Source organism: Bufo bufo, chromosome 2 (assembly GCF_905171765.1).
Source record: "Bufo bufo chromosome 2, aBufBuf1.1, whole genome shotgun sequence".
Classification (NCBI taxonomy): domain Eukaryota; kingdom Metazoa; phylum Chordata; class Amphibia; order Anura; family Bufonidae; genus Bufo; species Bufo bufo.
This window is the reverse complement of record NC_053390.1, coordinates 518,343,287-518,359,192: the sequence shown is the minus strand read 5'-3', so window position 1 is coordinate 518,359,192 and position 15,906 is coordinate 518,343,287. Positions and strand designations below refer to the sequence as shown.

The window sequence follows — 15,906 nt, the reverse complement described above, 5'->3', positions numbered from 1 at the left end:
CTGTCTGCTAGATCAGAGAGGAGAACTTTGGCGCACTACCTCCGCTTTCAAGATGGCGCTCACCACGCGGCTCCCTCTCCGCTCTAGCCGCGGGTCGCGTGCGTCCACCAGGCACCGGCAGCAGCCCTACCGTAAGCTGTCAGCCACTGGAATGATGTCGTCCCTGCAGTGTGTTTCCTCCACTTCGTCAGGTCCTGACACAGCGCCGCTCCACACTCTCTTAACCCAGTACCTTCCCGCTCTCTCCCTTGCGCCGTCAGCGTTTTCAGGATAGCACCTAAGCCGCAGCGTTCAGGTCAGAATGGCGTGTCCCCAAAGCTTAGGGCGCCTGATGTTGCCGGTGGGAGCTCAAATAATCTGGGTTCTGCCAGGTGTTCATAGGGTTTTTAACAGGATTTTGGTGGAGCACTGTGTCTTTGCTTCCTCACACCATGCAGGTTAGACCACGCCCCCGAGACTAAGGTTCATAGTGGAATTACCAATTGTTGACAGTCTACTTAAACCGTACATAGCAGAGAAATGATCCTATATACAGATTGGTGTTAGGCCCCTTTCACACTGGCGAGTATTCCGCGCGGGTGCAATGCGTGATGTGAATGCATGAGATTATATATGTACAATATGGGCTTTATGGCAGAGTGGCCAGAAATAAGCCTCTTCTCAGTAAAAAAAGACTCCTGAAAGCCCACCTGGAATTTGCAGAAAAGCACCTAAATGACTATTAGAATGTGAGAAACAAGATTCCTCTGGTCTGATGAAACCAATTTTTGGCCTCAATTCTAAGTCATTTCTGGAGGAAACCAGGTACTGCTCATCACCTGCCCAGTACCATCCCTACAGCATGGTGGTAGCATTATGCTGTAGGTGTATTTTTCAACATCCAGGGCAGGGAGACTGGTCAGAGTTGAGGGAAAGCTGAATAGAGCAAGAGATATTCTTAATAAAACCTGATCCAGTGTGCTCTAGACCCCATACTGGGCCAAAGGTTTAAGTTCCAACCCGACAATTACCCTAAGCACGCAGTTAAGACAACACAGGAGTGGCTTAGGGACAATTCTATGAATGTCCTTGAGTGGACCAGCCGGAGTCCTTATTTTAAGCCCAATTGAACATCTCTGGAGAGAGACCTGAAAATGGTTGTCCACAGATGGTCCCCATCTAACCTGACAGAGCTTGAGAGGATCTACAGGGAAGAACGGCAAAAAATCCTCAAATCCAGAAGTGCCAACCGGGTGGCATCATTCCCAAGAAGAATGGAGGCTGTAATTGCTGCCGAAGGTGCTTCCACCTAATTACTGAGTAAAGGGTCTGAATACTTATGTCACTGCAATATTTTCATTATGTTTTCAATAAATCAGCAAGATTACTGTTTTACACTCTTCTAAACATTATGCCGTGTTTGACAAGGGGGCGTGGGTTCATGGGGAAAGGAATGTGGCCTAATTGCTGCTCTGTGCGGCAAAATTTTTTGGAGTTAAACTACACCAACGTATAGGTGGCGCGAACTTAGACTAGTGTTTTTTTTTTTTTTTTAGTTTGTTTTTTCACTGACAAATTATTGGTGCATGAATGGCATTCTAGCGTAAATTTGGCACAAGATTTATGATGCTCCAAGTTTACAAAGGTCCATGCGCCACAATAGTAAATTTGCCTAATATTAAGGCTACAGTTACACGACTCTGCTCGTGTTGCAGAAAGCAAACAGAGGGTCTGCAAAACGGATACACTAGTGTGTGAACTCTGCATCATGGTGCGGACCAATTGAAGTGCGATCTGCAAGATATGGCGAAAGATAGGACATGTCCTATGTTTTGTGGTGTGGAGGCACAGACCCAGAAGCCCTCTCATGGGCCTCTAGCTAAGCAGAGGCATGGACACAAAGATAGGACATGTCCTATCTTTCACCGTATCTCATGGATCGCTGACCCATTGACTTGTGATGTGGATCTCACACGGCCGGTGCCCATGTTTTGCGGCACCACTCCCTTGTGAACATAGCCTAAGACTAATTTGTATTTTTAAACAGTGCAAAGTAAGACACTGTTAAAAAAAAAAAAAAAATCTGTTTCACTGTGAGGATCCATGTCATTCATTTTAGAGCCAGACAAAGGATGCCAAATTTGAATAAGATGTCACTCTTCTACTCATTAATATGTTTAAAAGAATAGCTTGTTGAATTCTTACTTTTGATCTTTGGCACACTTCTTCCTACCAGGTATGCTCTTGCGATGATCAAGGTTGCTCCTCATAACGAGAGCGCTTGGAACTATTTGCGAGGGTAAGATATATGCTTTACTTGGCATTTTCATGTGTAGTATAATGATTGCAGTTTTTTTTACAGAAGTGATTTCCAAGTACAAGTTTAAAGGGCTTCTGTCACCCCACTAAACTGATTTTTATTTTATTTTTGTGTACTTATAATCCCTATCCTGCGATATTGCTATACCTTATGTTATTAATAATTTTCGTTCAGTAGATTTTGCAAAAAACTTACTTTTGTGATATGCTAATTACCTTTCTACCAGCAAGTAGGGCGTCTTTCGGTGACGTCATCGGCGCAGGCGCACTGAGGGAGTGCTGAGGAGCCGAGCCTCCTTATCTCAGAGCGCCTGCGCTGAATCAACACAGGCGCACGATTTTTGAAATGCTGACAGGGCTGGCCGGAGGAGGAGAGCGCTTGCTGGCCCTGTCAATCAACAGAAGGAGGGGGCGGTTTTCTGCGGCTGCTACCAGCAAGTAGACGCCCTACTTGCTGGTAGAAAGGTAATTAGCATATCATAAAAGTACGTTTTTTGCAAAATCTACTGAACGAAAATTATTAATAACATAAGGTATAGCAATATCGCAGGATAGGGATTATAAGTACACAAAAAAAAAAAAAAATCTGTTTAGTGGGGTGACAGAAGCCCTTTAATAACTGCTTCTTTGAAAAAATAAATGTAAAAAAGGTACAGTATTTCCCTAAGCCTTGGGTAAAAAAGACAAAAAAATAAGCAAACCAAAAAAAAAAAAAAAAGTTATAACAAAGGTGAACAATAAACCATACTTGCATGGCACAGCAATGGTAAAGATACCCTGAGAAGGAGCCTGTGTGCATATGAGATTAGTCGAAATGTAAAAAAGTACATTTCCTTCAGGAGTCTGGGGTGGAGGTGCCTATAGTGGTCAGCTCGATATGGCTAGTGCGAACAGAAGTAACTTGAAGCAATCAGTCCACACAGCAACTAATTTGTGGACAGGAAGTCAGTTTCTCCATGTATTCCTATAGGAGCCTCCATGTCAGTCTCATAGGAATAAATAGAGAAGTAACTGACTTCCTGTCCTGTGTCAGTTGGAGATCGGTGTTGGTCACATGACACAGCTGAGTATCAGAAGTGAGGGGATAACTCACAAATACAGTCACTGATGAGAAGATTACATTCACTGAAGTTTACATCATGCACCTTTCTAACAGGTCAGAGAATAACAATTTTTGCAGGAGTTGTGTAAATGTTTAACACGTCTCCTTCCTACTCTTTAATGTTCTTCGTTCTTATTTGATCCATCATTGTTACTGAAGCCTTACATGTAACCAATATGTTGCTTTTAGAATATTGCAAGACCGAGGCATGTCAGATTATCCAAACCTGTTGGAGCAAATCCAGGCTTTGCAGCAAACGCACAGCTCTCCATTTCTTGTGGCCTTTTTAATAGATTTATATGATGACCTGTTGGAGAAAAAGTGTGACAACACCGAGGAAATCTTGAAACAAGCATTAGAGGTTTGTACTACTGCTATATATTTAAAGTGTCCCTCCAGATAGAAACTTTCCACAAATCAATAGTACAGTTATTAGATGCTTTGAAATGGCACATTGGCCATTTTTTTTATATCTGACGTGTGACTTTATGTGGTAATAACTTTAAAACGCTTTTACTTATCCAAGCCATTCTGAGATTGTTTTCTCGTCACATATCGTACTTCATGACACTAGTGAAATGGAGTCCAAAAAATTATTTTTTATTTATAAAAAAAAAATACAAAATTTACGAAAAATTAGAAAATTTCCAAATTTCAATTTCTCTACTTTTATAATAGATAGGGATACCTCCAAAAATAGTAATTACTTTACATTCCCCATATGTCTACTTCATGTTTGGATCATTTTGAAAATGACATTTTATATTTTTGGGATGTTAGAAGGCTTAGAAGTTTAGAAGCAAATCTTAAAATTTTTTAACTATTTCCAAAACCCAAATTTTTCAGGTTCAGTTATGAAGTTACTTTCTGGGGCTTACATATTAGAAACCACCCATAAATCACCCCATTTTAGAAACTACACCCCTCAAGGTATTCAAAACTGATTTTACAAATTTTGTTAACCCTTTAGGCGTTCCACAAGAGTGAATGGCAAATGGAGATGAAATTTCAGAATTTCACTTTTTTGGCAGATTTTTCATTTTAATCCATTTGTTCCAGTAGCAAAGCAAGGGTAAAGAGCCAAACAAAACTCAAAATCTATTACCCTGAATCTGGGGTTTACAGAAACACCCCATGTGTGCTCAAAAACTGATGTATGGGCGCACAGCAGGCTTCATAGTGGAAGGAGCATCATATGGCTTTTGGAGAGTGGATTTAGCTGGAATGGTAAATTGGGAGCTATGTCGCATGTGAAGACACTCTGAAGTAGCCCTACAGTGGAAACTCCCAAAAAGTCACCCCATTCCGGAAACTACACCCCTCAAGGAATATTTCAAGGTGTGTAGTGAGCACTTAGACCCATTGAGCGTTTCACAGAATTAGGAAACGCTTGGCTGTGAAAATAAAAAATGACAATTTTTTCCAGAAAAAGTAGCTTTACACCCACATTTTTGACTTTCACAAGGGGTAGCAGGACAAAATGCACGCCACATTTTGTTCCCCATTTCCCACCGAATATGCCAACACCCAATATGTGCTCATAAAATGATGTATGGACGCAAGGCAGGGCTCTAGATACAAAGAGCTAAATATGGATTTTGATGACCTGAATTGGCAGACATGGATTTTAGCTGCCATGTCACATTTAAAAAATTTCCTGAGGTCCCCAGAAATGAAAAATCCCCAAAAGTGCCCCAATTTTGGAAAGAGCACCCCCATACGAACATTTTAAGTGGTGGAAAGGGTACTTTTTACCAAACGAGAGTCTCGCAGAAAAGATTATGTAGTGGTTGTTGGAAAGTGGGTATGCAAGTGAGGTGGACTAAATCAGAGATATGGAAATATTACAGGGAGCATAAAGGATGAAATAAAAAATCCATGGATGAGTGGTAGGTTCGGAAGCATTCCTTCATGCAGAGGCCAGGTTTATCAGGGCAGGTGTCGCACTGATAAATGGTGTCCTTTCGTATTCCCCTTTTGTAACAAACCCAACATCTTTTTGGGGTCTTTCCCCTCTTCGCTGTTTGTGGGACGGGGGGGGCATTCAGGGGGTTGTATCCGGGAATCTTTCCCCTCATAAACACGGAACCTGTAGGTGTACCCAGAGGTACTCTTGCACAGCTTGTACATTTTTATTCCGTACCGTGCCCGCTTGCTGGGCAGGTACTGGCGAAATTTAACCCTTCCTTTAAAATGTACAAGGGACTCGTCTATGCTAATTTCTTTTGCTGGGGTGAGCACCTCTGTAAATTTTGAGTTGAGGTGCTCCAGGAGGGGTCTTATTTTGAATAGACGGTCAAAATTTGGGTCATTTGGGGGGGGGGGGGGGGGCACTGTGCATTATCATTGTAATGTAGGAATTTCAAAATGGATTCAAATCTTGAGCGGGACATAGCCATATTGTAAATTGGAGTGTGGTATAAGAAATCTGAACTCCAATATTGTCTCATTTCAGGGTTTTTACAAGGCCCATATGCAGCAACAGCCCCCAAAGCTTCATAATGTCTGCTGCATTTACAGGGGTCCAACCTAGGGGTCTAGCATATGAGGATGTTGGGTTTTGAGAAATAAACTGCTGGGCGTACAAATTTGTTTGGGTCACGATCAAATTTATAAGATTGTCAGAGAAATAGATTTAGAAAAAATCTATTTCTGTGAAGCCCGTGCAGTCAATCTGGATTCCAGAGTTTCCCACAAACTCTGGAATTTGGGGCTCTTAATCCTCAGGCGGTGTGGACCATAAGGGATCACTGGGGGGACTACTTCATCTCTCCTGGGGCGTCTTCTTGAGGGTCCCTCATCACCGGATGATGATTGAGTAGAGGAATGTGGCATCCTCTTCTCCCTCACTTGCAGACTCCGTTTCGGAGGCAAGGATGGCGTATGCCTCTTCAGCGGAGTACATTCTCTGGGATGAATTGGACATTTTTATTTTTATTGGTGTATGTAAAGTGAAAAGTGTCAGGGGGGTGTATGTAGTGATTTAACACGTGAGGGGACTTGTAATGAATTATTTAAAATAACATTTATGATAAAGAAAAAAAGAGAAAAGTGAGAGAATTAAATAAAATTTTTGAAAAAAAGCTCAAAAAAAAAAAAGGCACTAAACCTGAGCAGACGCAGTCAGTAATTGACAGTACTGACCGGCGCTCAGCAGGTGCAGGACCCAAGCACACAGACGGCATGTGTGCTGGTTCAAAAATCAAAAATACTACTAACTAAAATTGATTATATATAGCTAGCTAGCACCAAAAAAACATAAGTGCTGATCAGCATGTGCCAGTCACAGCTCGCACACAGAAAATGTGGTGCAGAGCCCAAAAAAAGCCAACAAAAAGCCCCCAAAAAAAAGACAGAGGGGGGTGAGGGGGGGACAGAGAATGGGGATATGAAACAGCTGCAGGTGAGCCAAAGAGCACAACAGCTGTTCCAGATGTTCGTTTTCTTTCTTCTTCTAAAAAGCTCTGAATGAAAAGCAGTGAATTGTGGTAGTACCACAAGTCCCAGCCGACAAAGAGCAGCACAGAAAGGCACAGGTCCTCTCTGCAAGCAGTCACCAAGCTAGAATGGCTGCCTGCAGAGAGGCACCAACGGTTCTTTCTGCTGCATAGTGCTGCCATTGGCTGGAGCGTTGTTCCAGCCAATCGCAGCGCTGGGAGGGGACAATCAGCCCCAATCACCTCCGTCCCAGCCACCAGCAGCACCACAGATTGGATAATTGTAGTATAGCACTGCCATAGGCTCCTGGGGCGTCTTCTTGAGCGATGGGAAGGGACACCTTTGTCTGGTGTCCTCTCCCTGACCTAGGAGGAGACATGGGCTGATGTCATCAGCCCCCTCCCACCTCTAGCCGAGCCCCCCTGCAGCTCCATACATTGCCGGCGCTGCGATGGACTGGTCTTCACTAGCCAGCCAATCGCAGTGATCGGGGCTGCAGGGGGCGGAAAAACTCCTGGTCTCCCTCAGCCAAGAAGGCTGACTGCCGATTTAGTGCAGTCAGCTTACTCCGGTCACCGCGCGATTCGGTGCAGTGACCGGAGTTATCCATGACGTACTATTACGTCAAGATGCGGTAAGTCACCGACTTTAATGACTTACTAGTACGTCATGTGTCGGGAAAGGGTTAACAATTTACTTCTCCAGTGTCTAGACAGAGCTGTAGCTACATACATATAAGAATTTAGAAGTGGGGATGAATAAATGAAATGTATCTGGACCACTTCACAATAAAATCAATAGGCCAGCACTGAGGGGAGGGTGCAGGGAAGCCACTGAGCATATTAGTCCACCACTGAATCTAGGAGGAGGACCAGAAAAAGGAACAGCATGGAAAGCTGCCAAAGAGGAAAATTGTATAACGCCTATAAAAAGGGGACTGGCATAATAAATACTGTAGTCATTAAAGAAACGCCCATAGATAAACTACAACAGAACTATCAAAAAGAATATATGGGGAAAATCCACACATACTGTACATGTCATTAATTACTATATTTTTTGCCCTAGAAGACGCACCTAGGTTTAAGAGGAGGAAAATGGGAAACAATATTTTTCATCAGACCTCAGCTCATACCCCCAATGTTAAGACCCTCATCTCCGACTCCTAATCGGACCCTCAGTTTATTAAGACCCCAAATCAGACTTCAGATCAGACCAAAAAAACTCACCTCTCCTGGTCAGGAAGCCCAAAAATACGGTAATAAATGATCTTTATTCAAGACAACTGTTAACCGCTTCACATCCGGGCCATTTGCCCCCTTCCTGGCCAGGCCTAATTTTGCAAATCGGACCTATCTCTCACTTTGTGGTAATAACTTTGGAACGCTTTTACTTATCCAAGCCATTCACAGATGGTTTTCTCGTGACACATTGTGCTTCATGATAGTCATAAATTTGAGTCAATATATTTTACCTTGTATTTATGAAAAAATCCCAAATTTACCAAAAGTTTTGAAAAATTCACAATTTTCTAAATTTTAATTTCTCTGCTTTCAAAACAGAAAGTGTTCCCTTATAAAATATTTATTACTTAACATTCCCCATATATCTACTTTATGTTGGCATCATTTTGAAAATGTCATTTTTTTTTTTTTTTAGGACGTTAGAAGGCTTAGAAGTTTAGAAGCAATTCTTAAAATTTTTAAGAAAATTGCCAAAACCCACTTTTTAAGGACCAGTTCAGGTCTGAAGTCACTTTGTGGGGCTTTCATAGTGGATACCCCTATAAATGACCCCATTGTAGAAACTAGGCCCCTCAAGTTACTTAAAACTGATTTTACTAACTTTGTTAACCCTTTAGGCGTTCCAGAAGAATTAAAGGAAAATGGAGATCAAATTTTTAAATTTCACTTTTTTGGCCGATTTTCCATTTTAATTCAATTTTTTTCTTTAAGACATCGAGGTTTAACAGCCAAACAAAATTTTATGTTTATTACCCAGATTCTGCGTTTTACAGAAACACCCCACATGTGGTCATAAACTGCTGTATGGGCGCAGAAGAAAAGGAGTGCCACATGGTTTTTGAAAGGCAGATTTTGCTGAACTGGTTTTTAGATGCAATGTCCCATTTGAAGCCCCCCTGATGCACCTTTTACAGTAGAAACTCCCAATAAGTGACCCCATTTTGGAAACTAGGGGATAAGGTGACAGTTTTATTGGTACTATTTTTGGGTACATATGATTTTTTGATCATTCATTATAACACTTTATAGGGCAAGGTGACCAAAAAATTTGTAGTTTTAGCACAGCTTTTATTTATTTATTTTTACAGCGTTCACCTGAGGGGTTAGGTCATGTGACATTTTTATAGAGCAGATGGTTACGGACGTGGCGATGCCTAATAGGTATAGTTTTTCTTATTTATTTAAGTTTTACACAATAATAGCATTTTTGAAACAAATAAATATGTTTTTAATGTGTCCATGTTCTGAGAGCTATAGTTTTTTTTATTGTTTAAATGATTTTCTTATGTAGAGGCTCATTTTTTGCGGAATGAGGTGACTGTTTTATTAGTACCATTTTGTGGGACATAGGCCTTTTTGATCACTTGGCGTTGCACTTTTTGTGATGTAAGGTGACATTACTTAATTCTCTTAGGATATGGGGGTGTATGCCATCTGGCCCTGGCAATTTGTCTATTTTAATCTTTTTAAGTCTGTTGTACTTGTTCCTAGTTCAGACAGGGCACTTTTAATGGGGAATTTACTTTTACATTCTGCATTTCATCTAACAGTTTATTTTCTTCAGTGAATACAGTGGAGAAAAAAATATTTAATAGCTTTGCTTTCTCCTCGTGTCTCTCTCTGCAACTCCCTCCCCCTCATTGCTCTGTAGAGGGCCGACACCTTCAGATTTATACTTTTTACCATTTATATATTTAAAGAACATTTTAGGGTTAGTTTTTTTTTTTTTTTTTAACTCGTTTTATTGAAGTTTAACAGGCATGGAACATTACATCCTGAAGCAGTTGCAACCCGCGCAGGGGAGCCGCTAGCTTCACATCAAAAGACAAAATGCGTAGTACATTGAGGCTAACATCCACATATATATTTCTACATGGCAACAAAATTTAGGGTTAGTTTTAGGTAGATGGCAACCACTAAGCACCGATCGCATCTGCTCAGTTTGCACAGCAAATTTTTTTTAATTTTTTTTGCAGAAAAGACTTAAAGGTTTACACATTTCACACATCACATCCCAATAAAATAAAAATGGCCTGTCCGTCCCAACTGCCAGTGAGGGAGAAGAGGATGCCACTTTCCTCTACCCCCTCATCATCATCTGCTGATGAGGGACCCTCTAGAAGGCGCCCCAGGGTAACAGTGGAAGCAGCCCCCAGAGTGAACCCTTATGGACCCCACCCCCTGACTATTATCAGCCCCAAATTCTGGATTTTGTGGGCAGCTCTGGAATACAGATAGACTGTGCGGGCTTAACTGAACTAGATTTATATATATATTTTTTTAATCTTCTCTGAAGATTTTGTAAATGTAATAGTGGCCCAAAACAATTTATACTCCCAACAATTCATTGATCAGAACCCTACATTGGCATACGCTAGACCCTTAGGTTGGACCCCAGTAAGTGCAGCAGAGATTAAGTTTTGGGGACTCGTGCTGCATATGGGCATTGTAAAGAAGCCAAATGTCAGACTATATTGGAATTTGGACATTTTCTACCAGACTCCAATTTACAGTAAGACCATGACCCAGAGTCAATTTGGAAATTCCTACACTGCAACGACAATGCACAGTGCCCACCCCAAAACGACCCGACATTTGACCGCCTGTTCAAGGTTAGGCCTGTCATTGACCACTTTAACACCAGGTTTGCTGAGGTGTACAATTATATCCACATAATCCACTCAGTCGTATTAGTCTTATTCAAAAGGTTATTCGTGAGGTATAAATAATACTCACTCTTTTGAAGCTTTGCTTGTATTTTTCAGTCCTTTTATTAATATAAACAAATCGCTATAATGCATAGTAATCCTGAAAGCGCTGAACTGATTGCTACCTCACGCATGATTAACGGGGCGTGACCCCCGAAACATCACGCAGCATGGGGCAGCAATCAGTTTAACGCTCTCGGGATTACTATGCATTATAGTGATTTGTTTATATGAATAAAAGGACTGAAAAATACAAGCAAAGCTTCAAAAGAGTGAGCATTATTTATACTTCACGAATAACCTTTTCAATAAGACTAATACGACTGAGTGGATTATGTGGATATAATTGTGGAGCCTGAGTGAGGTTCTGAATCAGGTCGTGGTATACTACAGGTGGAGCAACAGTTGATTGAATTGCTGAGGTGTACAACCCAGATAAAAATGTCTGTGTAGATGAGTCCCTATTACTTTTCAAAGGGAGAATTAGATTCCGCCAGTACCTGCTTAGCAAACTGGCAAGGTATGGCATAAAGATATACAAACTTTGTGAGAGTAGCTCCGGGTACACCCACAAGTTACGCATTTAGGAAGGGAAAGATTCCCAGAGAGAACCCCCAGAATTGCCCCCCCCCCCCTCCCCCATTCTAGGAGTTAGTGGGAAATCGTGTGGGACTTAGTGCACCCAACGATGGATAAGGGTTACCACTTCTATGTGGATAACTATTATACCAGCATACCCCTATTCATGCCCCTAACTGCCAGAGGTACTGTGGCTTGCGGCACAGTGCACAAAAATCAGAGAGGCCTCCCTAGATCCCTGGTAGGGCAACTACTGAGAATGGGTGAAAGTAGGGCTCTCCTCCATGAGAACAGGCTGGTGGTTAACTACAAGGAAAAGAGGGACGTCCTTTTACTGACCACCATTCACACTAATGCCAGCTCTCCTGCTCTTGTACGAGGTACTACAACCACTACCCCCAAACCAGTTTGTATCCTGGACTACAACAGGCACATGGGAGGGGTGGATCTTTCAGATCAACTCCTGAAGCCCTACAGTGCCACACGAAAAACGAAAGTGTGGTACAAAAAGATGGCCTTACACATTGTACAGATGGCAATGTGCAATGCGTACGTGCTATTTCAATCTACAGGCCACACAGGAACTTTCCTTCAGTTCCAAGAGGTGGTTATCAAGGCCCTAATTTTTCAAAGTCAGGCCGGGGAGGGTTCCAGTACTTCAGGAAGTCATGGTGCCTGTGTTGTTCCAGGGCAACATTTTCCAGGTCAAGTCCCCCAGACAGCAAGGAAGAGAAGGACCCAAAAAAGGTGCAGGGTGTGTTCCAAAAGGGGGGATAAGGAAAGACACTATTTACCACTGCGAAACCTGCCCTGAAAAACCTGGCCTGTGCATGCAGGAGTGTTTTAAAATCTACCACTCAATCATGGAGCATTAATTTAATTCAATTTAATTTCATCCTTGATGTACCCTGTAGTTTTACCACCTTATATCTCTGATTTTAGTCCACATAGCTTACAGATCCACTTTTCACCAACCGCTATATACACTGCTCAAAAAAATAAAGGGAACACAAAAATAACACATCCTAGATCTGAATTAATTAAATATTCTTCTGAAATACTTTGTTCTTTACATAGTTGAATGTGCTGACAACAAAATCACACAAAAAAAAAATATGCAAATCAAATTTTTTAACCCGTGGAGGTCTGGATTTGGAGTCACCCTCAAAATTAAAGTGGAAAAATACACTACAGGCTGATCCAACTTTGATGTAATGTCCTTAAAACAAGTCAAAATGAGGCTAGTGTGTGTGGCCTCCACATGCCTGTATGACCTCCCTACAACACCTGTGCATGCTCCTGATGAGGTGGCGGACGGTCTCCTGAGGGATCTCCTCCCAGACCTGGACTAAAGCATCTGCCAACTCCTGGACAGTCTGTGGTGCAACGTGACGTTGGTGGATATTGTGAGACATGATGTCCCAGATGTGCTCAATTGGATTCAGGTCTGGGGAACGGGCGGGCCAGTCCATAGCATCAATGCCTTCGTCTTGCAGGAACTGCTGACACACTCCAGCCACATGAGGTCTAGCATTGTCTTGCATTAGGAGGAACCCAGGGCCAACCGCACCAGCATATGGTCTCACAAGGGGTCTGAGGATCTCATCTTGGTACCTAATGGCAGTCAGGCTACCTCTGTGGAGCACATGAAGGGCTGTGCGGCCCTCCAAAGAAATGCCACCCCACACCATTACTGCCCCAATGCCAAACCGGTCATGCTGGAGGATGTTGCAGGCAGCAGAACGTTCTCCACGGCGTCTCCAGACTCTGTCACGTCTGTCACATGTGCTCAGTGTGAACCTGCTTTCATCTGTGAAGAGCACAGGGCGCCAGTGGCGAATTTGCTAATCTTGGTGTTTTCTGGCAAATGCCAAACGTCCTGCACGGTGTTGGGCTGTAAGCATAACCCCCACCTGTGGACGTCGAGCCCTCATATCACCCTCATGGAGTCTGTTTCTGACCGTTTGAGCAGACACATGCACATTTGTGGCCTGTTGGAGGTCATTTTGCAGGGCTCTGGCAGTACTCCTCCTGTTCCTCCTTGCACAAAGGCGGAGGTATCGGTCCTGCTGCTGGGTTGTTGCCCTCCTACGGCCTCCTCCACGTCTCCTGATGTACTGGCCTGTCTCCTGGTAGCGCCTCCATGCTCTGGACACTACACTGACAGACACAGCAAACCTTCTTGCCACAGCTTGCATTGATGTGCCATCCTGGATAAGCTGCACTACCTGAGCCACTTGTGTGGGTTGTAGACTCCGTCTCATGCTACCACTAGATGAAAGCACCGCCAGCATTCAAAAGTGACCAAAACTTCAGCCAGGAAGCATAGGAACTGAGAAGTGGTCAGGTCACCACCTGCAGAACCACTGCTTTATTGGGGGTGTCTTGCTAATTGCCTATAATTTCCACCTGTTGTCTATCCCATTTGCACAACAGCATGTGAAATTGATTGTTACTCAGTGTTGCTTCCTAAGTGGACAGTTTGATTTCACAGAAGTGTGATTGACTTGGAGTTACATTGTGTTGTTTAAGTGTTCCCTTTATTTTTTTGAGCAGTGTATTAATTTCTGTGAAACGCCTGTTAGGTCAAAAGTACTTCAAATGTTCGTACAGTGGTGCTCTTTCCAAAATGGGGTCACTACTTGGGGTTTTTAATTTCTGGGGACCTCAGGAATTTTTTAACATGCAACATGGCACCTAAAATCCATGTCTGTTTATTCAAGCCTGCAAAAAACATATTTTGCACTTTGCCTCTAGAGCCCTGCTGTGCGCCCATACAGCAAGCTACAAGCACATATGGAGTGTTTCCTGAATGGGGAACACATAATGGGGTGCATTTTTTCCTTTTAACCCATTGTGAGAGTGAAAAATTGGGGTCTGCTAGTAATTTTTCATTTTTACAAATGTGTGCTTTTGAAATCCTTTAACAAGTGTTTCTGCCTTCTGTGAGACACCTTAAAATGTTCATACGGGGGTGCCCTTTCCAAAATGGGGTTATTTTTGGTGTTTTTAATTTCTGGGGACCTCAGGAATCTTTTAAATGTGACATGGCACCTAAAATCAACATCTGCTAATTCAGGTCAGCAAAATCCATATTTTGCTGTTTGGCTCTAGAGCCCTGCTGTGCTCCCATACATCATTTTTTGAGCACATATAGGGTGTGGGCGTATTCGGGGGGAAACGGGGAACAAAATGTGGGGTGCATTTTGTCCTGTTACCCTTTGGGAAAGTGAAAAATGTGGGTGTAAAGAAACTTTTTGGTGAAAGAAAATGCAATTTTGGGGGTTTCCACTGTAGGGCCACCTCAGGGTGTCTTAATATGCGACATAGCTCCCAATTACCATTCCAGCTAAATCAGCTCTCCTAAAGCCATATGGTGCTCCTTCCACTCTGAAGCCTCCCCATACTAGGGTTGTTGCGGGTATCGAAATTTCAATACCCAATCGATACTTTTGTCCTGGTATCTTTTCCATTTTTTCGATACTGGGCTGCGCAGTCTAGTATCTCTGAACATGAGCGCGCTGCTTTCAGCACGCTCATGTTCCCTCAACAGCACAGGGGAGAAGGAAGCAGTTTCTCCCTCCCCCTGTGCCGCTGCCACCAATGAGAAGAGAGGGGCGGGCGCACTGCGCCACCAATGATAGGACCTTTTTTATGGGTTCAGACTTAAGTTAGCAGGACATGTAGAGCGGCGCCCAGGAATAATAGTAGGTGCAGGGAGATCCAGGGTGCCGGCTATGTGATTTTGCTGCCGGCACCCGCCTCCTGTATTAAAAGTTAAAGATTACCTTTCTTGGGTTCGGACTTAGTTAACCCCTTAAGGACGCAGGGCGTATCGGTACGCCCTATTTCCCGAGTCCTTAAGGACTCAGGGCGTACCGGTACGTCCGAACTTTAAATCGGGATTCCGGCGCCCCAGGGGTTAATCGGAACGGGATTTCGGCTGAAATCCTTCAGCCGGCATCCTGTCACAACGACAGGGGGGGTCATGTGACCCCCCCCCCCCGTGTCAGCGATCGCAGCAAACCGCAGGTCAATTCAGACCTGCGGTTTGCTGCGCTTTTTGCAGTTTCTGAAACTTTTGAGTGCCTAAAATCAATATTTTTCACCCCCCCCCCCCTGCACGATTTGATGCCGGCGGGGTGGGGGGTGTAGCAGGCGGTGGGGGCGTTGCGGGAGGCGGGCGGTGCGGCAGGCGGGATCGCGATCCCCCGCCCGCCTCCCCTTGAAAATTCGTTGGCTTCTAGTGGGTTATACCAGGGTGCCAGCACATTGCTGGCACCCTGGTATAAACGGCTGACATCTGTGCAGATGTCAGCCGTTTAACCCTTTCCATACCGCGGTCCGTACGGACCGCTGTATGGAAAAAGTTAACGGTCATCGGTCAGGGAGCTCCCTCCCTCTCCATCGAGGGGCTGCTGTGCCTTTGCAGCCCCCCGATGGAGAGGGAGAGAGCCTCCCGACAGCCCCCCTCAGCCCTGTGCTTACCCTTCCCCGTCTGCGAAGTTCTGAGCAGACTGGGAAGGTTCCCATGGCA

General features: G+C 43.6%; 1 protein-coding gene across 1 annotated transcript in view; it reads left to right on the top strand.

Annotated features, from left to right (window-relative positions):
• FNTA (farnesyltransferase, CAAX box, alpha) overlaps positions 1-15,906 on the top strand; it is a 52,325-nt gene that overhangs the window by 29,601 nt on the left and 6,818 nt on the right. The window contains exons 7-8 of the mRNA XM_040417915.1: positions 2,216-2,278; positions 3,590-3,761. Coding sequence (XP_040273849.1) covers positions 2,216-2,278; positions 3,590-3,761 — 235 coding nt within the window. The remainder of the gene's footprint in view (positions 1-2,215; positions 2,279-3,589; positions 3,762-15,906) is intronic.